Raw genomic sequence first — 24,447 nt, forward strand, 5'->3', positions numbered from 1 at the left:
CCAATTAAGTGTAAGTATGCAAAGGCAGAAAAACTAAGGGACCAGCCCTCTTCCTCTAGAGATTATAGCCGTATTTTTTAACAACTGTGAGTTGAGAAAAATATGACAAACATCCACCATGAATTCAATAGTATTTTATTGAGGTTATATTTTATTATTGTATAAATGCAACGGCATACATTGAAAGAGTAATACATGTATGTGGGTGATGTTATATACATATTTGCTTCACAAACAACACTTGAATTGCTTATGGGTCCCCAGCCACTTGGGAAACTGCTGGGTAGAGGCATTGGTTCAAGACTTCAGAGGTGATGCCTAAACGCTGGGCGTGCATGTTAGTCACTCAGTCGTGTCCAACTCTTTGCGATCCCATGGGCTGTAGACTGCCAGGCTCCTCTGTCCATGGGATTCTCCAGGCAAGAATACTGTAGTGGGTTGCCACTCCCTTCTCCAGGGGATCTTCCTGACCGAGGGATCGAACCCAGATCTCCTGCACAGCAGGCAGATTATTTACCATCTGAGCCACCAGGGAAGCCCCTCAATGCTGGGGAAGGACCTTGAGTCTCTTATCACCTTCCTCTGACATCTGCCAATGGGCCAATGAAGATACCACCAGAGAGGGGCCACGGTCCACTCACTTCAGAGCTCTCATTCCATCTCCCTTCTTGTTGTATTTACTACTCTCACAGGCCGTGGTATTTCCAGCACTTCTTTTTTGGGGGAGAAGGGTCTTATTCTAGTCCTCCGGTCTATTCTTGGCTTTCCTGGCAATGCTGCCTCAGGTAGAAAGCCACTTTCAGTTTCTCCCCAGGAATTATCTCTAAAGAGAAAGCGCTGACAAGTGATGGATAATTTGCATTTTAACCCTATTCAAATTTGGGTAAATGGTTTAATATGCATGCTAATATTCTATCATTATTCCAATTAAGGAAACTATTATGTTAAAGTGTTTAATCAGGAGAATTAGGGAGAACTCCAGACACCTAAAATTAACCTCTAATAGTCTTGACATTCATTTTATTTAAGTGCAATTTGCTAAGCTATAAGCAACTCCTTGCCTAAGACTTCTGTTTAGGCACGTGGGGATTCCTGATAAGACCTAACAGCAATTCATTTCCTAACTAGATTGCTGTCTAAAAGAATAAACTAAAAGGGCTGCAATTTAAATACAATCAAGTCCCCAAGCAGTCACATTCCAGAAGACTTAAACATCATCATCTTGATCCCCAGGAACAACAATGCTATTCGCATCAGAAACAACACAACCACTTCCTCTTTCTCTGACCTTCTCGGTTTAATTACTTCCTGTGATTTCTTCTAGGGCTGAGTGTGCTTGCTCCCAGGGCGGCTGGCTTTCCATAGGAGACCGATTTGTCTGGAAGGTGCAGAATGCCAGCTGACAGACATTATACACAAAGTGCTGGGACTTCCTATTCCTCTTTCAGTGATGGATTTCTTGGGCTGTCTGGCATTCACCAAGAACTTTTTTTTTTAAGTGGTAAGAAAAGAAAAAATTCTTCCAGCACCTTACCATCTAAAGATCAAGCTACGCCTCAAAGCTGAAAGTCCTGCCAACAATGGGTAAAGGCAGGCCCTTGATAATATCTCTCTGCGTGGAAACACCACCTTCTTGACCAATGAGCTTCTTCAGCAAGTTCCAAATGCCAAGTATGTGAGGTTGCCTCTGAAGACACAAACCTGGCAGCTGGGAGCTCACCGTCATCACAAAGACAGGCTCTTGCTACTCAAACAGGGGTCCTTGGATCTGCACCAGCAGCATCGGGAAGTTGGTTAAAATTGCAGCATCTCAGGCCTTCCCGAACCAGATTTCTCATTTTATAAGATTCCCATGCACATTCAGGTTTAATCCTCTTCTCAAAATAGCTAGGCTAAAACCAAGTCTTAATGAACAGCAAGCTTCGTTAACTATTTTGCTCACACACACTCCATCAAGGGCAAGGTGGCTGGTTGTGTTTCCAAAAGCGGTCTCTGTAGAACTGCTCTTTGTATCAGTACAGAAAATGCCATCTCTGTGGGTACTGGTTCTCTGCTCCACAGAGCTGAACAGGCGAGCGAGGAAGAAATGTCACCTCACTGTCCTGAGGCATTTACAGGATCCTGTGCATGCATGCTAAGTCACTTCAGCTGTGACCAACTCTATGCAACCCTGTGGACTGTAGCCCATCAGGCTCCTCTGTCCAGGGAGCTTTCCAGGCAAGAATACTAGAGTAAGTTGCCATTTCCTACTCCAGGGGATCTTCCCGACCCATAGATCGAACCTGGGTCTCCTGTACTACAGGTGGACTCTTTACCATTTGAGCCACTAAGGAAGCCCTTTACAGAGTTCTAATTTCATCTGCTCAATGGTAATATAAGTCAAACTGTACATGCAACAGATTCTTTGCCAAAACTGAGGCTCTATGCAGTTGTTCATAGTTGTTCTACAGACACGAGATGTGAAGTCAAAGGACCTGGGTAAAAATAACAAATCCTGCTCTGTGACCTCAGACAAGATACTTAACCTGGCTGAATCTTTTCTTCGCCTGCAGCTGTGGACACTGTTGATTCATGGACATAATCCATCCACATGTGAGTGCATGAGTGTATTTGTATGAACACACAACACACACTCACCCTAAAAATGACTCAAGAACTTGTTAGGGGATCTGGGAAGGGTGTGGAGCTCCTCTAAAGCTTTGGACAAGGAGTTCCCTGTACCCCAAATCTGGGAATCCCAACGCCTGCAGCTTGAGGGGTAACTCTGCAGAGGACGAAGAGGGCAAACACCTCTGGTGGCCAATCAGTCCATCATCCAGATAACTCTTGTGTTACGCCCTTAAGGCACAAGGAAGTGCCTGGCACCCTAGAATGTAAGCTCCCCGAGGGCAGAGGCTCCCTCTGAGCCACAGCTGGGGTCCTCTCTGGCAGGAAGGTGGCTGGACACTGTGTGAAGTAAGTGAAGGGCACTCTGCAGCCAGTCACTCCCTCTCCTCCAGTCTCACCCGAACTACTATTTATTTTATCCAATAAATAATTTATACATGGCTTTTCAATTAGTGGCCAAGAATTTTCTAAAGTGAAGTTCCTTAGATTCAGAGAATACTACATTTCCAATGGACACCTGTTATCTGATATCCACTACTTTTCCTTAGGATAAAAAGACATGTAAGAACAGAACTGGTTCACAAACAGCAGACTCCTAATCTGAAATCTGTGCATGCGTGCTCAGTCATGTATGACTCTTTGCGACCCCATGGCTCCTCTGTTCACACAATTTTCCAGGCAAGAATAGTGGAGCGGGTTGCCTTTCCTCCTCCAGAAGATCTTCCCAACCCAGAGATCGAACCTGCGTCTCCTGTGTGTCCACCATTGGCAGGCAGATTCTTTACCACTGTGCCACCCGGGAAGCCTGAAACTTGTTGACCCACAGTCTAACGAGAAGACAAGCATTAGCCTTCAGGGCCAGAAGTAGCATTAGGCCAGGGCACACCATCCAGGCACAGCAGACCTGTTTCAGAATTTTGAGCCTGAGAAAAATCCCAGATTTTGATTTAACCTATTAAACAAAGAAGAGACATTTAATTACTCTGTTTAAGACTGTATTTACACTTATTCAGCTTTAAAAGTTCTACCAAAAAATGAGTAAACATATTGGGATATAGATGATTAAATCTCTGGCCAAGCATCCACTTTATTCCCTGGATGGAAATATAAACACAAACACCAATATGGCACACAAATAGACAAAACAAGCCATAAGCCAGCTTACTCCTAAGAGAACTCTCAGCCTCATCCATTCCCCCCACAAGCCTACCGATGCTTTGTTTTAGAAAGAATTTGAACGCTGTTGATAATATGAGTTCTAGACCAGACAGGGGTGGCAAGAGAGCGAAGGATGCTACTACAAAGGTAAGTAAACTGACAGTAAGCATCAGAAGAGGAAAGAAGTAGAGAATGACCCCAAAGCCCACGTTTCCTGCACCACCAGAATGGCAGCCTGCCCCTCTGAATAGTTTTTAAAAACAAACAACTTCAAGTCTTTCTGGATGTACATACAATATGAATAATCATTTAATTTTTTATATAAGGTCAAACTTTTTCAATTAATGAACATTTAATCAATCAATGAATGTTTGCAGAAAGCCTACTATGGGCTTAGCACTCTGCCTGAAGATGGGTGTACAGGTCAATAAGCTATTATTTCCACACCTGGAAGGGCAGATGGGCCAAGCTTCTGGGTGCATTCTCAGGGTGGGATGCAAATACAAAATAAACAGTGTTATCTGAAAAATCAATAGTGGAGGCCAGAGCCAAAGCAATGAGAAAAAAAAGTAAGAGGAATAAACAGTGAAAATGAAAGACAAGGATGAACCAGGAAGGACAATTTTAACAACTCAGCCTGATAATTAAGTTTTAAGCACTTATGAATGGACCACAGGAAATATATCTAAGATTGGAACTGCAATTTGAAAAATCGTTATTTTTACAAAGAGGAGGAGCCAAACCTATACATTTTGAAGGTGCTCATATTGTTTTATCTCTTCAATCACAACTGCTAAATGCCCTGCTAAATGCCAGGATGAAGTAAAAATTTGTTTCTTCACCTGTACGCTCTTGTGTGTGCTTAGCTGCTCAGTCCTGTCCAACTCTTTGCAACCCTGTGGATTATAGCCCGCCAGACTTTACTGTTCATGGGATTCTCTGGGCAAGAATACTGGAGTGGGGTAGCCATTCCTTTCTCCAGGGAATCTTCCCAACCCAGGGATCAAACGCAGGTCTCCTGCATTGCAGGTGGATTCTTTATTGTCTGTATGCTCTTGGGGCAATCCACATAGAAATTCTGTTTTAAAATAAATATTCAGCTGTCCTTTGAAAGTAGCATAAATAACATAAGCAGGATTTGCTATCATGTGTGCAACATACCCCAAGTGAACATACTGTTGACAAAGATTACCTTAGAAATGAGTAATTACAAAACAGTTGGTCCTTAACTTAGCCAAGTCCTATGCCAGTTAATATCAAGCATTTTACTAAGATCCTGGCCTGACTTCCTTCCCCTGACAGGGACCCCATCAAGCTGTGGTAACCATCTTGCATGCCTACCATGGCAGGCACGCAGAAAACACATTTTGCTTCACAGAGCATGCTGCCCACCAGTGCAAAATATTCCTTCTACTCCAGTGACTAAAAGCCCTTAGACAATGCCTTAAAAAATACTGATCAAAAAGAAACATTTACAATAGTTAACAAGTTTATCAATATGACTGGGTCTTTAAAAAAAAAAAAAAAAAAAAAAAGGCAGTCCAATTTACTTAAGAGAAAACAAGCCAAAACAAACAGCCAAATGCAAAAACTTCCTGCTCTGCCTCTATTATCATCTTGTTCAAGTTTCTGAGGATTTTGCTGTTAGATTGTATATTTGTGTTCCACCCCATAACATAGGAACTCTGCCAACAGTGGCGCTCATCGGCACAGCTGTCTCCAACTTCAAGTGTTAAGACTCCACGAGAACCCTGTAGCTATTGCAAATTGTTAATATTTTGATCTCGGCAGACACTATCCTAAAGAGGCAGAAAACCAGGCTTATTGAGTTTAGACTCTTCCACTTCCCAGTTCCCACAACAGTGATTGGAATCAAAACGGTTTTGACTTTTCCATCCCAGATCACCAACACCAGATAGTTCTGCAACCAGTTTCCACAAGACACGTCAAGGGCTACAGGTAAAACATGGGAGTTTCTCAGAAGGAGGCTTATGCACACCCTAAGTTAACCAAATACAACAATTATAATTATTGCGTTTGTCAGCAGGGACAAAACAACATTTTAAAATAATCAGATTTGTTTTTTTTTAACTTAATAGATCTTTATTAAAAGCAACCACAATGTGCCTGATGATATTAGGCCAACAAGTAGAAAACTAGGCAACAGAAGTAACCCTGAATCCCAAAAGCTCATATTTTGGGACAGATGTAGCTGTGTATAACAACCCAACTCTAAATGGTGATAACTGTCATACAGTGTGGAGGGAAAGTGCTATAACGAGTCCACGATTTTTCCTTAGGGAGTGAGGGAGGGGGAAGTCCGGGAGGACCTCAGAAGAGGAATGACTCAGGGCCAGTAGTAGGGGAATGAGCAGAATTTCACATGTTGGAGAAGGAAAAGAAGAACATTCTGGAATAAACAGCATGAGCGAGTGGACCATTCAGAAGAACAGTTTTAATATTGATACTGATCCACTTTTTATATATGTTATTAGTTAAAGGGATCAGAAAGCAGAGGGAATCAGGTACAGCTGGAAAGGAAGTAGCATCTGTTAAGATCCCTGTGGAAACAAACTCAGCAGATGGAGGTTAGTGAACGCCCACCACCTACCAAGACTATAACCTTGCAGTAGGCTCTTAATTTTATACAATGACAATGTCCTGGCTTATAAGTTGTTAAAGGTCTTTCCAAGTTTTTTGTTTTGTTTTGCTTTCAAGATTTTCTAAGGAAGAGACCAAGATTTTCTAGGGAAGAGATCAAGATTCCAATTCTTAGTGGACTCCAGGATTCTATTCTGGTAGAGCAGAAACACACCTACTTTTTTAAGGCTAAGGCAAAGAGAAGGGATCAATACTTGTTCCACTGTGTCTAATTTTCATAACTACTTACTTCAATAACTATACAGCTAACATTCCAGTAATAATCAACTCTGAATTCACATTCCTTCCATTATCTTAAGGTGTAACAAGCCCAAGTTTACTTAAATTCACTTTAATACAGTATGTGCCTCATAGCATTTTCAGGGAAGATAAGGGAAGTGAAAAAAGTTATGGCAATGACAGGATGTCACTAATTCAGAAGAATTAGGGACAGTATGACTGGCAGAAACGGTCTGAGCTTTGAAGTCAGAATGACTAAGGCTGGCCACCCTCTGCCCTTCTGAGATAGCACCTTGTGGTGCTTGAAAACACAGTCCTTCCTGAGACAGCCTACTAGGGTTATTTAACCTCTCTGGGTCTTGATTTCACCCCCCCATAAATGGAGGTAATAAAACCATATGTGCTTCCCTGGAGGCTCAGTGGTAAAGAAGCCGTCTGCCAATGCAGGAGACACGAGTTCAATCCCCAGGTTGAGAAGATCCCCTGGAGAAGGAAGTGGCAACTCACTCCAGTATTCTTGCCTGGAGAATCCTGTGGACAGAGAAGTCAGGCGAGCTACAGTCCATGGGGTGGCTAAAGAGTCAGACATGACTGAGCGACTAAACAACTAACAAAACCATATACAGCACAGAATTGTTGAAAAAACTAAAGGAGTAAAGTGCTATAAAAAATATTTGCTGTCTTCGGTAAGTAATGTAAGCTTCCTCATGGGTTAAACGTGGTAACACCTCCCTCACGTGGTTATTTGAAAGTGAGACTGTAAAAAACCTCTCGGTGTCCAGCGATGAGCCGACACCAGAAACCTGTGTTATTCCTAGTGTGTGCTGTAAGCTTTACACAGGCTAGCTCATTTAATTCCCACAGCAACTCCACGAAATCAGTAGTTTTTATTCCCATTTTATTCACTCAGATAAAAGCAAAGTGAGATACATCAGTAACTCGCCTTGGATCAGAAGGTGACCAAATGGCTAAGCCTTGAGCCATATGTTACAAATGCATTTAAAGCAGGATCTTTGGCCTTCGGCTGAAATAACCAGTTAGACATTTTTCAGTCAGTTGAGACTGAGAGTAAAGACATCAGGGAATTATTCTTAATTTTGTGAAGTGTAATCATTGTCTTGTGGTTTCACATAAGAGTATGCTTATCTTTTGGAAAGTAAGCTCAAGTAATTGAATGTAAGAGTTCTAATGTCTAATTTCTTTGAAATGGTTCAGCAAAAAATATTTAAGCTTTTTAAGTTTTTTTCCAAATGGGAAACCTTTCAACATTAGGGAAAGTATGAGTGAGGGTGGTTATAAATCCATCCTCAGCAAGATGTGTGTTTCCGAGAAGAGTTCATCAACAAAATAGAAAGCTGAACGGTAGCTGAGTGGCTCTTGAGTTACTGCTCCTTGAGAAGAGTTTCTTCATTTTGTCTGCAAATTTCCAAATCATTTATAGCCATGATCCAGTGATTTAAAGATACAGACGAAACACACATGATTTAAAAAATTTTTTTCCATTTCCTCTGTACAAAAGGTCACTTTCAATAATTTATTGAGTTATTTTAATTATCTTTAATTTTTAATTTAATTATCTTTAATTTTCACTTACTGAAAAAGTCTGTAGAGTTATAAATCTTAACATGCATTTCTGTCTGGAGAGGGACAGAGGGTCAGGCTACTTTTTATACTGAAGCTATTGTTTAGGACCATCAGCAAAAAGAGCTTTACTAAATTTATAAGCATATATTCATTAGAGAGGAATTTTAAAATGACAGAAAAAAAGAATATTAGAAGACAAAACATATATTTTTTAAAATTAAGCACAATTTTACCACTTGCAAGGTTTTGGTTTATTGCTAAATGTAATATATTTAAATACCTGTATTGTTTAATAAAAACCTTAAATATATGTGGGCTGTCAGGAAGATCTATTTTACCTAAGACACAAATATATTTCCCTTTAGTTTCCAGTTTGATGTCACTTCCTTATAACACACCTTGCCTACTTCCAAAAGGTATCTGAGGAAGCTCAAACATAAAAACCATTAGAACAGAAAACAGAAAATAGATTGAAATGCATACAGAGGAGTGGGAAATAAATCTAGCAAAAACCTAAGCTAATATGGCTACCATAACCAAGCAAAAATTTTAGCTCTGAGCTTGAGACGGTGGTAGTAAATAATAAAACAAAACAGAAAACCAATCACAGCATGCCCTGTAAGTCTGAAAGAAACGTTCTTCTGGGCACCAGCATTTAAAAGGAATTTTTCAGATGGGCCATTACATAAGAACGATGAACAATATAATGGACAGTGTCCACAAATGGGCAGTTTATACAGCCCATGCAGCCCATTTTTTTACCAGGCATTTCTTGTCTCATGACAAGGTCATTGCATTAAAAGTAATTCAGAAAAGGCCATTTTTGCAGCAGGCTAAGGCGCCACAGCTTTCTGATTCTCTAACTGAAACCAGAACCTATCCTCAAATATCCATTGTCTTAACTGGGCTTCTGACAGCGGTAGGGACAGCCAGTTCCATGCCAAACTGCTCTGAAAGCCTGGAAGAGAAATATTTATTTCTTGCTGGTGATTCCACCTGAAATCCCTTTGCTTTGGATATCAGATGGGATAGGATACAAAGCTGACCTGCCCTAGAAAGGAAGCGGCCAGGCCAGCATCCTTGAGCAAAGGAGGCAAGGAACCCCAATCTAGGGTGATGAACCAATCAATCTCCAACAAGCCCTGAGCATGGCAACCTTCCCTTCCTGCTACTATTGCTATTTGTGTGTGCAGGGACAAACAAGGACCCATAAAAATACCTGTTTATTATTAATAATCATGTCCAAAAGGAGGCAAGGCCCAGAAGCATATTCCTTACCCCACCCCATATTTCAGCCCTAGAAGGGCAACATTTTTCATTTTACCATTTCAAGATACAGTCTATGAAGGCCAAGCAAAGGTCTAACATAGAAAGACCAACAGATGTGGTGGGACATGGGACATGCACACCAGGTAAGATCCTCTCGGGCTACTTATGGGACAGGTGTCCTAAGTCGGGTGTCTGGCAGACTAGGGGTTACTGCGGCCGAAGCTCCCTGGGGACCCAGAGAAAGGAAATTCCCTTTCCCAACACCAACTCTCCCAACACCCCCTCCAGCCCAGCCGGGCGACAGCAGACGCCAAAGGACAACGGGGCACTAAAAAAAAAAAAAAAAAAAAAAAAGTGAGTAGATGCTTACAGCACAGCATTCTATCACCTGCTGCAAGACAAGCCCTCCCCGCCGGCCAGCCCTGAGTCACTTCCCCTCTCTGCATCGGGTCTCAGTGCTCGCGGGGGCAAAAGACCCGGGGCCTCTGGCGCTGGATACCTGCAGCCCCCAAGTCGGCGCAGACACACGCTGGGCCTCCCTCTAGGCAAGTTCCCGTGGCTGCCGACCCGCTCTCTGCGCCCCAGCCGGCGCCGCCGCTACCTTGGCTAATGGCAACTCTGAATGAAAGGAGCCGAGACAGGCTCCGGATTTATGAATGTGCAGGGGAGGAGGGGAGGGATATCATGTGACAATAAAGGAGAGCGTCTTATTCACAAAAAAAAAGTGGCTGTGGCGGGCACAGCCACGGAGCAGCGGCGGCCGCCGCGATGCGGTGACCGCTCGGACCCGAGGCCGACGATCTCAGGCACCCGGCCCGGCAGCCCAACCTCTAGTCGCACCCGCGATTGGAAACGCCTCGGGCGCTGGCAGAAGAAAGGCAAAGCCGCCTCGGCGGCCGCAGGTCCACGAAAAGCTGCACCTCGGCCAGGGGCTGAAGGAAGGCACGGGTCCCGCGAGGGGAGGTGGGGCCGCCGGACAGCCCCTCCAGCGAAGAGCCCTGAGCTTTGTTCGCCTCGGGCCCGCGGGCCGGGCACGCACTCTTGTGCACGCGCGCACACACAGATATACACAAAGATATACACAGAGACACACAGAGATATACACACAAGGGCCCCGCAGCGCGCTGCCCCGCAGGCTCCCGCCCTCCCCCGCCGCACATCCTCGGATCCGCCCCCCGAGCAGCCCAGACCCCGCGGGGCGCCTGTCCCCGGCTGGCCAACTCGTGCACACACACGCACACGCGCCGCGGGGCCCCAGGGCTGCTCCAGCACGCCGGCCCGCGCAGGGACCCGGGTGCACGCAGACCCTAGCGCAACCCGCGCCCAGTCCTCCCTTAGCTCCGCAGTGTTTTTTATGAATGAAAATGTGGTATGCAAATGAGAGCGATTCAAGAAAACGACATGGCGGAGTCTGGGCCCCAGTGGGCTTCCGAAGGGACCGCGGGGCTAGCGGAGGGGGCGGGAGAGTCACAAAAGTCACCGGGTCAAAACCCACCGACCCCTGGAAGCCGGAGCGGGGATGTCAGGTGTTCCGCTCCCGCCGCCGAGGATCTCGAGAGGAGGGGTGATTTGAGTCCCCGGAGAGGGATCGGGGACCGCCCGGAGGTCACCCGCGCGCCCTTGGCCCCTGCAGCGGCCACCAGCCCGCCGACCCAACACGCGCCCCCTCCAGCCTGCAGCAGTTTTCGCCCCCTCCTCACTTCATCAACAAGGGGGGAAATCTCGTGTCCCACACCCCACAGACCAGCGAGTCACTGCACCCCAAGCCAAGTTCACCCAAACAGCGTCCCCGCCCGCGTCCTCAGCCCCGGCCCCCACGCTGCCCTCGCGGGGCACCATCGTCCCACCCCCGCGGCCAAACTTACTCGTCCGGGTGTGTTTCTTCGGTCATTTTCTTGTTCACCTAGACGCCTGTCCCGCGGCGGGCAGCTTTGCTCCCTTCATCTTCCTGTCCGCTCATCCTCCCCCCAACCCCCCTTCTTCACATCTCCGGAGATCGCCTGATTTGGTTGGGGGGAGCTGCTAGAGATGAAGGGGGCGCCGCAGAAGCCAGAAGGGGAAGCAGGGCGACGGGAGCGTGGGGTGAGGTCTGGGAGAAGGGGTGCACAGGCAAGCTTCGCGGGGAGTGAGCGCCGCAGGGCCGAGGGGCAAAGGCGGGCGGGGGCTCCGAGGGCTCGGGAGCGGGCGGAGCGGGGAGATTTGGGCAGGGGACGGCGGTAGGGGAGAGGAGGAGAAAAACAAGCGCGCGGTGGAGCGGCGGGGACTGCTGAGAGCAGGAGAAGAGGGCCGGCCGCGGGCGGGGGCTCGGCCCGGGGTTGCCCCAGGGGGGGCGGGCCAATCACGGTTCCGGGGAGCGCTCGGCGGCCAGGGGAGGTGCGCCCGGAAGGCGGTGCAGGGCGCCCCGTCCGAGCCCCATCTCTCGACTCTACCGATTTACTCCATATTGGATTCTCACCACCGCCAACAGGAGGAGGAAGTAGGGCGGAAGCGATGACGTCTTCCCAGCGGCCAGAGGTGGTGGAGTGCAAAAAGCTTCCTACTTGCGACCGAAAAAAAAAAAAAGGAGGAAAAAAAAAAAAAACAAAACTTTGTCCGGCCTACTGAGCATGCCCGACTTCCTTCCCTCCGTCCCCCGCCCCCCCCCCCCCCAAGTCCCTCCCGGCTTCCACTCCCGGAGGAGCCCCGGAGCGGAGTTGTTTGCGCCGCGTTTAACTCCGGATCCTCCCGCGTTAGCGCTCCGGGTTTTAAGATGCCCGAGAGGAGGGAGGAGGTGGCAGCGGGGGACTCGCACACATCTGGCCTCCGGTTGGTTCCCTCCCTCCTCCCAAACCCCTGGATTAAAAATCGGAGGGAAGAGGAGGAGGGGGAAGACGGTGAGCTCTGGGGGTGGCCGGAGGGTTGCTGGCCTTCGGAAGACCAACTAACCCCACCTTGGGTCGGGAGGGTGGGAGCGGAACAGGTGCATTTGCCAAGATTCTGAATGGCAGAGGCTTTTCAGTTTCTCGTAAATCTCGGGATCTCTTTTCTTGGTAGGGGCTTGGGCGTTTTTAAGGAATCATTATTTGTACATTGAAAAAAAAAAAATCCAACAGAAGCCAGGAGCGTTTGCATTCCAGTAGAAATGAAGGACTTTCCCAGGTTAAAATGCAAATCCAAATATGTTTTTTAAATTATTAAGTAAATCTCAAGTTGGTGGAGAATGGTCCTTGTCCTAGGCCCTTGAATGCCAGTTTCTGGCCCAGAGGTTGCCAGCCCCATGGGCTTCGGCACAGTGAGGTGGGGACCCCTGCTCCCGCTCTATCTCCCCTTTGTTTTTAAATTATTTTCCTAACCTGGCCTGGGACCGTGCCCAGGATAGGCCCGCACTTTTTAACACAGCACTGTCTAGGCAAAGGGCAAGCAACCTGCACAACTGTGCCAGGGTCTTTGCTTGGCTTGATGCTCTGCTGTTGCAGTTTTGAAATTCTTTATGGTGTTTAAACTGGGGGCTTCACATTGCTACTTTGCAGGGGTCCCAGAAATTCCATCGCCAGTGAATATTTCCTTCTGGGGTCTAGCTAGGGAGCAAGAGATATAGTCCCTGTTCCTTCCTGCTCTCGGAGCACTTTTATGTTCTCCTGAATGTCCCAAGACACTACACAAAAAATTTTAACTTAATGGCAATCACTGAACCAATTAAGAGAAGACTAAATATATGCCTCAAATGTTGCATAGGTAAAGGGTATATGTATGCATTTGGAGAGTCACAGTACTCTGAAGAAAGTTAAGAGTTTTCACCTTGAGTCAAGGGAAAACTAGTGGTTTACCCTAGGCTTTGTGTTTAATCTTAACCATGATCTTTGTGGACACAGATTGGGGTTAAACCCAATCAACCACTCTATGCTAAGTGCTGGTATGTGGTGGTAAAAAGGGCACTAGACAGGGGAGGAACACCTAGGTTCTGGTTTCCTCCTAGTAGCCCCAAGACCCTGAGTGAGGCTTTTAGCAATTCTTCAGTTTCTTTATAAAACAAGGATACCAAGGCCACACTTGTCTTTCTCAGTCTTTGAGACCACTGAGGGTCTATGAGAAAGCACTGAACAAAGCAAGACCTCATTGGCATCTAAATCCCCATGAGGTGAAGGCATCTACCCAGTTCTCACCTTTGCCCATTTGTTGCTTTTCTCAGCAATGTTTGAAAGAAGTCGTATTCATTCCTGAACTTCAGGAATATGGACATTTGTCTTGTCAGAAATATCCACCCAATGGGCGTCACCCTCTAGTTCAGAGTACTCAAATGACAAGGTTACAGGTGAGATGATTATTTTCTGCAGGTAGGCAAGCTGAATCTGTGTCATTACAACTCATTCATCCATCTCCCTGCTAATAACAGTGAATGACTGGCCCAACCCAGGAGCAAAAGAAAACATTCCAAGGTCCAAGAGTCACCAAGTCCCAACTTGGATGTTCTGCTGCCAGACTCCAGCAGGTCCTTAAGTTCTCTGAGCCTCACACTATCCTGTATTAACAAGGTAATATCCACAACATAGCGTTGTTGGAGGATTAAATGGCTATAAAATGAAGGCACTGTGTTAAGCACACTGCAAATACGAGATTAACGGCAACCCTTTCTTCCCTTTAGCCAGTGGATTATCAAATGCTCTCTCTTTCACTCCTGGTCCTTTATGTTCCTCTAAAGAAAACCTTCCAATGTTTGCCTTGTTCATTACGCAAAAGGAATCTTTTTGATGAAAATGTCCCAAGCAGGTCACCCCTCCCGCATCAATCGCTAACTATGACTGGCAGCTCCGAGAATAAATGGCGGTATTGAGTGAATAACTCAGATGTTTATTGATCGGAATACCAGGGTGTTATCAAAGCCTACTGGATAGTTACCATAATTGGGGATATCACGGATTCAGAGTTTTAATGACACTGCTGAAAAGAGCTAAATACCCACATCCCTGTCTCGCCCCGACAAACAGCAAAACAAGGGGCAGGCAACCCAAGGGTGTCTCGTACAGGGTGTCAAAAGTAATGTCCATCTGCTCACACTTCAGGGTAACTCAGCGGAGTCTCCCGTAGGACCCCCAGCTACTCGCCTCCGAACCCGAGTCCGGGGCGGAGGAGCACCCGCTACCGAGTCCTCCCGGCTGGCCGCCAGGAAAGCCCGGAACCCGAGAGACCCTAGGCGGCCTCGGGACGGGCATGCTCAGTAGACCCGCGTGCTAGTTTCAATCGGAAGCCGGCCTCGGCCCCCGCCCCCTCCCGCCCCGCACGGGCGTGGGGAGAAGCGGACATTTTCTCCTCCACAATCCGCTCTCTCTTGTCTTTCGCCCCCTTTCTGCGTCCTCCCACTTTTCGCCCGTCTGGGTCCGACTGGGCGCTGGTGTAGATCTCTCGGGAGTGGGCTGGTGATAGTGACTCCCTTCGCCCTCCCCCAGGGTTAGGGGGGTTGCAGGGTAGGGGGTGGTTGGGGAGGACTCCACTGTGCCCTAAGGTGGTTTGTGCCGCCCGACCGCGGCCCTCAGGAGCCCCCCCACTGCCGCAGCGCCCCCCACTCCCCGCCCCGCGAGGCGTGCGCAGCTGCGCCCCGCCTGTCCTCATCTCACCCTCATCCTGCCCCTTCGGTATTTCTCAATGACCGGCGCTCGGAGGACACTTCCGACCCGGGAGGGAGCGGGTATCATTAGCGCCAGCTTTATCAGTTCCTTCCGGTCTGCCAGGAGCCCAGCCTTGCGCGCAGCTTGGCCGCGCCCTGGGCTCTCGGGTGCCTTTATTTTTCTGTTTAAACAAGCAGTCGTGTGTGCCTGGGTGTGCCAAACGAATGTGCAGCCCGGCTGCTCCGCCCTCCCCCGCACCAGACCCGCCGGCCGGAATGGAAACCCAAGCTCTCTCGAAAAGAAGGGGATGATGCAAACTTAGAAACTGACCCGGCGTCCGGGAACGATGCCCCTGCGGGGCGCGGCGTCCCAATCCCAGCATGAATGGCTGGAGCCCGATTGCATAATCGGCGCTGTATAAATAGCCGACGGGCGGGCCGCTGACGCGCTTGCTGGTCCCGTTATCGTGAATACTTCATTCCCGATGCTTTCACTCCCGGGTCATTTTCCCTTTCAGCTGCAAGGCTGGGATTTTAAATAGCAGAGATGAAAGGCTCTCATTCCTGCCTCCCTGCTCCCTTGAGGTCATGTATTATGAATGAAACCTCGCTGCTTCCTGATGGCTCACTTCAGGTAGGGGAGAGACTAAGTCAAGGCAGCGGTCCACCGAACCTCGTGTGTGTATGTGTGTGTGAAAAGGCAGCGGTCCACCGAGCCTCGTGTGTGTGTGTGTGTCCCGGAGGGAGAGAAAGCAAGAATAAATGATTGACAGGGCTGGGCAACCGTCTCATCGAGAAAACGTAACCGCTGATGGTTTGCCTCTGGAGTTTCAGTTTACAACTCTACAGCCTCATTGTAAGATAGATTATGCAAAGGGTCTTTTCGGCTGTGGCTGCTCACTCGCCTTCGGCCTCCGAGAAGTGCTGTTTCAGTCGGAGGAGCTGGTTCCCTTTCTCGGAGGCAGCAGACATCCCTGACTGTAAAAGCCCTGGGGACCTCTGAGGTCTAGAAGAAAAGCAGTGCCACGGGTTAGTTTAGCCACTCTCTTGTTTCTTAGAAGCTTCTGCTATGTCCAAAGATGAGGAAGTGCAAAAACTTATTCCTCCCAACTGTATTTCACAAATACATGGTTGTTTTAAAAATGATAGTGTGCCGAGGGTTTTTGTTTTTTTCTTTTTAACCCTTTCTCTTAAACACCAAGTTTCGACTTATTTTCTCAAAATAAATGACTGGTTCTTCACCAATGCATTTCCGGTAAGTGAAAGGCAGTGGCCTGGTCATTATTTTTCAAACCAGAGGCTTATTGCTCCAACCTTGATTTAAAATGCCAGGTCCTTTGTGACGCTTTAGGATTATAGGAGACCATGAACCCAGGGTCCTGCCCTCCAAGGTTTTCTGTAAGGTGAGGCAACAGTCCTATACAGAAAACATTAGGGCAATGGCTGACGCCTTTAAAACATGAGGTAAGCAGGAGAGAAAGCAGAGGTCAGGGAAAGGAAGGCTCCCCAGAAGAAGGGGTGTCTGAGCCACATCCTGAAGGAAGGCGAGACAGTGTAGATAACTGACAGCCCAGTGAACCCAGAAGCCCCAAGGTGTGACAGGGTGGGGAGCCAGGGTAACAGAAAGGCTGAGAAGGATGGGTCTGGGAGGCAACAGAGGTCATGCTAAAGGAGGTTAGACTGTCTTGAAGTCTTGGAATCTTTTGTAGCAGGTTCACAGACATAGAGACATTGGGCATCCATTGTCTGGGGGTTTGGAAACTGATAGCCCCACGGTCAGATAAGGCTCCAGATAAATTCTATTTATGCATACCTTTTTTCAAAAAAAAAAAAAAAAAAAGAATCTAACAGTTTAAAATCAGACCGCTTCACATAAAAATCAAGATTTTTGGCTCCTCTTAAAAAATACTCCAAAGATGCAGGGACTATGAGTGCCAAATTCTTATTTGGTAACAGTGGACTCTTGGTGAATGAATGGTGGCTGGCCCGTCTGTCAGGCTTCTGGCTCCTGTAGGCATTTAAGTTTTTTACTCTGACATAAAAGAATCCTTTATGACTACATCAAGGCCCCACTCTGTGACCCAAAGTAGGCCGAGCTTGGCAATAAGTACACAGCGTTTTACATGAGGATCTCCTGGCCTCTTGGAAGGAAAGATACCAATCTTCAATCTCCTACTCCAGGACTATTATAAATTAGGCCATATAATAAAATAGATTAGAGTGAGCTCAGTCAGAGCCCAGTGGCAGGGAAGCAATGAGGCCTCTAAAACAACACAGCCCCAGCCCAGACTCTGCTTCTGGGAAACTCAACCCAAGATCTCTGCCAACAGGGCAGCTGAGGTTCAAGTGATCTACTGGAAAACTCCCCAAATGGAATAATGTTTGTACCCCAAACTTATGGAGCAGCATATATAAGTTTCATAAGACATTTTAAGCAGGGAATGCTAAACTCAGATTTACACTTTTAATAGATTACTCCAGGCATGGAGAATGGTTTGCAGGAAGCAAAGGATAGTTAGGGAGAAATTTTCTTCTTCCATGACAGAAATAATAATTCATGGCAAAGCACAGTGGCGTTGGCCATGGAGATGGAAAATAATTCCAAAGACACAAGTGGGATGGAAATGAGTTGGCTTTCTGACCTATTAGATATGGAGACTAATGGAAAGGTCTGGGATAGTTTATAAGTTGTTGACTTGGGAAATTGGATGTATCTTAGTGTCTTTAAGATGATTAGGATAAAAGGAGAAGGGCTTGGTCACCAATAGACAGTTGTTACCACTCAACTCTGAGACCAACTAAGTATGTCGGGGATTGAAGGATATAAAGGGAAGCTAGAACATAGAAAAGCAGAACCTCGAGATAGAAATGGAGGGACAGTTCCCTGAGGACATCATTTGAGCAACTGGAGTCAACCTTGCCTCAAACTTGGGGATGATCTGGACTTTTTAGATCAATTGGGCTTCTGTCACTTCCAGCCAAAATAATTCTAACTACCAAAATAGAAAGCCATATTTAGGAGAGTGAAAAAGATTGAGAGGAACTAAGGAATGGAACATAAGGGAATTTTAGAATGTATGTTTGCAATTTCACGTAGGGACATCTGGGGTCAGTGCCAGGGAGTTTCACAGAGATTCTGACTTAATAGAACAGACTTCTCCCAGGAAGTTAGTCAACATTTTATGAGTTGTACCAGCCTCTCTTTTTGGCCTCAGCTTCCCATTGTCACCACCCTATTTCACATCACCAGTTCCCTTCTCATTCTTAACCTTATGCCTCATTTTTCTGCCTTTATTCCCCAGTCCCTTTCTTCTGTAAAGCTTATAACTGAGAAAGGATGTTTCATAATATAAAAGAACATAAACTTGTAGAATTGGAAGAAAATGAAAGATCATATGTTTGTAGCAACTGTGGCTCCAATAAACCAAACATTCTACCCAAGCTTTTTGGAATGGGTAAAAGGAAAAGAAGAAAACAAAATTCAGTAAGATATGCTCCCTTTATCAGTTAGCTTTTGCTGTGTAACAAACCACCGCGAGGGACTTCCCCCGCTGTTCACCGGTTAAGTCTTTCTGCTTCCACTACAGGGGGTGCCAACTTGATCCTTGGTGGTGGAACTAAGATCCCGCATGCAGGACAGCGTGGCCAAAAATCAAATAAACATTTTATTATCTCATGAGTCTCCAGTTTTTCAACAGGTTGACTGCTCTAACCTCAGCCAGCTTAGCTAGGGCTGGATGAGCCAGGAAGGGCTCTCCTGTATCTGGTGATTGGCAGGCTGACTAGTCTAGCCTGAGCTGGAGGAGCTCATCTCTGCTCCACGCGATCTGTTATCCTCTAGAAGGCCTGCCCAGACTAGATCACATGGTGGGGGTGGCAGGGTTCCCAGATCAGCAAGAGGGCAAATCCCAAAGTGCATGCATTTTTCAAGCTTCTACTTGCATCACATTTATTAATACTGTCTCATTAGCCAGAGAAGTCACACAGCCAACCGAGAGTCAAAACTCAAGACCCAGGGAAATAGACTCTCCTTCCTGAAGAGAAGAAGAGTGGAGTCACATGGCAAGGGATGTGCATACAAGGATGGGGGGAATCTGTAACCTTTTTATAGTCTACTTCAATCTCTAGCCTAAATTTCACAATTAGAGAAGGATATTTATAATAATAATATACATTGATCACACATATGGTTTATAATGATTTATACAAGTATATGATTATACAAGTATTAGAAAATATACAACTAAATAAATATTTTTAATATAAGTATTATATGTCTACATATAGGTATCCTATTTATGTATAGGAGTACTATTGATAGAATTAACCTCTGCCTTTATAATCATTGATTTATGGCTAAGTGACTAAGAGTGCTTAATATTTAATAGATTTGTGCATGCTATAAAACTCTTCTCAATAATTTAGCAAATAAAGAGAGACCTTATGAACTTATGCTTTTCCCTTCTTCCTCACATGAAAAGCCTGTCTCTGATACGTCTTTCTTCTTAAAATAGGTATATCCCTAAAGAGATCTAGACAATTGAAATGTTTGTTAAAAAAAGCAAAAACACCAAAACACATATAAAAAACACTAGGGAAATTTTATTTAAGGTTACTATAGTTAGAATAATCTGGCAAAGCAAAATCATCCCTTAATTTGTTCATTATATTAACTCAGATTTTATGCATCATTTTGGAACTAAAGCAAAGCTCACTTGTATACTTTTTTGATGGTGGAAGAGGTGGTACTCTTGATGGGAAAGTGATGATGGAAAGTTGAGAAGTAGTGGTGAAGGTAGTGTGATGGTGGTGGAATTGATGGTAGTGGAGGTGATTATGATGATTATAGAAATCATGGTGGTGGAAGGATCTGAAATAAAAACCTTCAGTTTGCTGTAAGTTTCCCTGTTGACCTCTCGCCAGATCCCAGATGTACAGACAGCTGAGCAAAGGCACCAAAGAAAGGGACAAAAAAACAGTTAAGTCAGAGAAGAGAAGCAGATAAAGGATAGGATAAGATGCCCGGTAGGCCAGGCAATTTCCCATGATGCCAGGAGAGGAAACCAAATACTCTACGCCTCAGTCAAGTATTACTTGCTCCAGGGAGGCATCTGTCCCCTCCTCTTAGCTGGGCTGGGTGCTCCTCCATTTCGTGCTCTCATCATCTTCTGTCCTAGAGCTCTTTACAGCTTTTGTAATTTGATATCTGCTTGTCTCCCAAGCTCACGGAGAGCAGAGAACACATCTTTTTCTCTCTTATCCAGTAGTCACTCTGGCTACAATTGTTGTGTTTTAGTCGCTCAGTCATGTCCGACTCTTTGCGACCCCATGGACTGCAGCAAGCCAGGCTACCCTGTCTTTCACCATCTCCCAGAGCTTGCTCAAACTCATGTCCATTGAGTCAGTTATACCATCCAACCATCTCCTCTGTCGTCCCCTTCTCCTCGGGCCCTCAATCTTTCCCAGCATCAAGGTGTTTTCTAATGAGCGGGTACCCTGTAATACTTACTGAGTAAGTGAATGACACATCATCATGTCTTGCCTTCTTTCTTTTCCTCTAAAAGTGCATTTTGCTCTGTGGCATCAGAGAAAATGCCCTTCTGAGTGACTCCTTGTGTGTTGCTGGCCTAGCTTTCTGGTTTCAGATAGGGGCTGGGAAGGTCCACAGTTGAACAGTAGTATATTAATAAAATCATGGAGTACTCAAGTTGAAAGAACATTAAAGAACCACCTGGTTTAAGATGAGGAAACAGGAAATCAGATAAGCCAAAGGACTCCATTAAGACCACACAGATAGTCAGGGTCACATCCAAAATCATACCTCAGGAACTCAACGTCCAAATTCCATAACTAAGGTGCCTTTGTTGGAATAATACAGGATGTACCCTTGGCATTACTTCTAGTTATGGTGATGGGAGGTATTGTTGCTTACTGATGTGGAAGCTCATTCCTGAAGGGGAAAATGAAAAGTTGCTTTTGGCTTTCCAAAAACTACTCAGGGAGCTGTACATTTTTATCTTGCATTTTTGCTCATGTTAAATTCTACTGAGCACTGCTGGTCTAGGGCAGTGATGGTAATCCCTTTCTCTAGTTCTTGGTTTAGGGATGGCTATGGTTTCTTCTTTTAACTGGGTGTTTTTTGTTTTTTTTTTCCTGTTCTTCCTTACACTGAACTGTCACAGGGTGACCAGTAAAATGAAAGGTGTCTGCTAGGGAAATTCTGGGAAAGATTTGAATCTATGAACAAAAGAGAGATATGTGGTTAGAGGGAGTGCTCCCCTCTACCAGTGATGTTCAGCGCTCCCAGGAGGTGAAAACCAAAACAGTCAAAGAAGAGCTGACCAAGAATCCTGAAGTTGTTGAGCTCCTGAGTTAACCAGACTTGGAACTCACCTACCTCTGGACTCTAGGTTATGTGTAAGAGTACATCCTTGTTATTTAAGCCACTTTTTACCAGTGCACATGAGATGGTTGGATGGCATCACTGGCTCAATGGACATGAGTTTGAGTAAACTCTGGGAGTTGGTGATGACAGGGAGGCCTGGTGTGCTGCAGTCCATGGGGTCACAAAGAGTTGGACACAACTGAGCAACTGAACTGAACTGATAGGTTGTGTGCTCTTAACATGTGGTGGTTTGTTCCCTTGTTATTTGTGATTATAAAAGTAAGCCCTGTTCATTGTACAAATATTTGAAGTGTAAAAAAATATTGCAAGGGAAATAACATTTCAATAATCCTACCTCCTTGGTATAACTCCTGTTAATACTCTGAATGTGTATCTTTATAGACTTTTTTCCTTTATATAGTATATATTTGAATAAAATACAATATGTATTTTAAAACATCCTGTATCATTTTTGTTTCACAATTAACAATAAATAATCTGTAAGCAAATTTACATCATCGTTTGCATTGGAATTCTCATTTCACACCAGTTAACACAATGATAAACATCACAAAAAGAACAAACATTATCATCAGCAACATCATCATAAATCTTTTAATAGCCTGGACTTGAAGGTTCTGCCTGAAGTCTGTCTTCTAGTTCTGGACTCAAATTTTAACCATTAACCTTTTATCCAACACCAAACAGCTTAGCGGATTCCCCAGTGGCTCAGATAGTAAAGGATGAGCAGAAAAACCATCAGATACTCCAACATATCAAACCTGATATTTTTGGTTAGCAGATCTTTTAAAATGCTGGTAGCAGATTAAATGTGTTCATTTTTATCTCAGTGCTTGCTCTCCCATAGCTGTATAATCTCTACTTTCCTATCTCTTCTTCCTCATTTCCATTCCCTCCTACACCTACCATAGTCTAGCTTTTGTTCTCACCACTTCACACAAGCTGCTCTGAGGTTTATTGTTGTTGTTGGTCCCCAAGGGCTCAGTGGTAAAGAATCCACCTGTAGTGTAGAAGCTGCAGGAAAGGCAAGTTTAATCTCTGCTTTGGGAAGATCCCCTGGAGAAGGAAATGGAGAGCAGCCTGGCAGGCTACAGTCCACCAGGCCTCGAAAGAATCGGACATGATCTAGCAACTAAACAACAACAACAAAACTTCACCCAAGCTGCTCTGGGGTTAGGTCTCTTTATCTGATTGCTAAATCTGGTGATCTTTCTTCAGTATTGATTGGTAACCTAACCTAGCTGACCACTTCCACCTTCTTAAAACTCTTCCTCCAACAGCTTCCACGCGGTCAACTTCTGATTCCTCTTTACTCCTCTGTTACTGAGCAGCTAAGCGTTATTGTAAGAGTATGCAGTAATGTTAGTAATGCTGGCATCTACTGAGAGCTTCCCAAGTGCCAGGCAATGTTTTAAATTTTAAACTACAACTCAATTTCACCAAAGCAGGAGCTAAAAAACTGTTTCTTAACAATAAATATTTTCTTAAAAGTAAATAGTTTTGGCTCTGCCAGCCCTGTGATCTATGTCACAACCATTAATCTCAGCCAGTATAGCTCGGAAAGTGACCACAGACAGTACATAAATGAATGGGTGTGGCTGTGTTCCAAGAAAACTTTATCTACAAAACAGGTGACTCAGTTTGGTGCAGGGACTGTAGTTTGCCAAACTCTGCTCTAAAATCTAAGTTATGCCATAGCAGGAGTTTTCTTCTGTTTTGATGTATGATAGATAGTTAGGAAATATTTGCTGAATGAATACTTTCCTTCTAAGAGAGGAACTATGTATTTTAATCTCCATTTTACAAATAAGGATGCGGAAGCACTGAAGTTAAATAACTTGCCCAAAGTCACCAACTGGTATGTGACAAATCCAGGATCTAAACCCACACAAGTCTGACGTCAAAGCTTGGGCTTTTAATCACCTACTCTAGAGCGGTGGCTTGGAGGAGAAGATGGGCAGCTATTCTCATGGGAGTCCAGAGTTCTTTTATTTGGCTCTTGAAGAATGAAGAAGAATTCAGCAGGAGGAAGGAGAGTGGAAAGGGGGAGGCTTTTCGTGCTCAAGATGTAAAAACTGTAAGCATACAAAAACAGATACGTTAAGTGTTATTTGCTCAATTGTGTCCGACTCTTTTCAACCCTATGGACTGTAACTCTCCAGGCTCCTCTGTTCGTGGAATTCTCCAGGCAAGAATACTGGAGTGGGTAGTTATTCCCTTCTCCAGGGGATCTTCTCAACCCAGGGATCAAACCCTGATCTCTTGCTTTTTGGGCAAATTCTTTACCATCTAAGCCACCGGGGAAGCCCATACAAAAAATGGATGCCTGATATAAAAAGAACTGGCAGCCAAGGAAGAAATTGCTTAGGGAATGCATTCACTTTTCAGTAATTCACATGTCCAGACACAGGGTCTAAGGTGGAAAGTGGTACTGCTGCTGCTGCTGCTGCGTCACTTCAGTCATGTTCGACTCTGTGCGACCCCATAGACGGCAGCCTACCAGGCTCCCCCGTCCCTGGGATTCTCCAGGCAAGAACACTGGAGTGAGTTGCCATTTCCTTCTCCAATGCATGAAAGTGAAAGTGAAGTCACTCAGCCGTGTCCGACTCTTAGCGACCCCATTGACTGCAGCCTACCAGGCGCCTCTGCCCATGGGATTTTCCAGGCAAGAGTACTGGAGTGGGGTGCTATTGCCTTCTCCGGGAAAGTGGTACAGATGAGGCTAAAGAAGCATGCTGAAGGGCCTGATATGACATGTGAACAAATTTGGATTTGGATTTGGAGGCAGGTGGGCTACAAAAGTGTTTTGAGCCTGAGAAAGAATGACCATATTTGCATTTTAGGTCAATTTTTTAAATTACATTTTATTTTAAAATTAGATAATACATGACTATTGTACCACATTCAAAAGCTGAAAAGGTCTTCCCTTTGCCCGCCTCCAGCCATGCAGTTCACTGTCCCA

The 24,447-nt window shown here is 45.5% G+C and overlaps 1 protein-coding gene across 1 annotated transcript in view; it reads right to left on the bottom strand.

Moving 5' to 3' along the window:
- The window catches only part of SPRED2 (sprouty related EVH1 domain containing 2), a 126,784-nt gene extending 111,585 nt beyond the window's left edge, over positions 1-15,199 (bottom strand). The window contains exons 1-2 of the mRNA XM_019970406.2: positions 15,090-15,199; positions 11,364-12,034 (exon numbers count right to left, since the gene is read on the bottom strand). Of these exons, the coding sequence (XP_019825965.1) occupies positions 11,364-11,389 (26 nt within the window). The 5' untranslated portion in view covers positions 11,390-12,034; positions 15,090-15,199. The remainder of the gene's footprint in view (positions 1-11,363; positions 12,035-15,089) is intronic.
- Between the last annotated feature and the right edge of the window lie 9,248 nt (positions 15,200-24,447).

The sequence above is a fragment of the Bos indicus genome, chromosome 11 (genome assembly GCF_029378745.1).
Source record: "Bos indicus isolate NIAB-ARS_2022 breed Sahiwal x Tharparkar chromosome 11, NIAB-ARS_B.indTharparkar_mat_pri_1.0, whole genome shotgun sequence".
NCBI lineage: Eukaryota > Metazoa > Chordata > Mammalia > Artiodactyla > Bovidae > Bos > Bos indicus.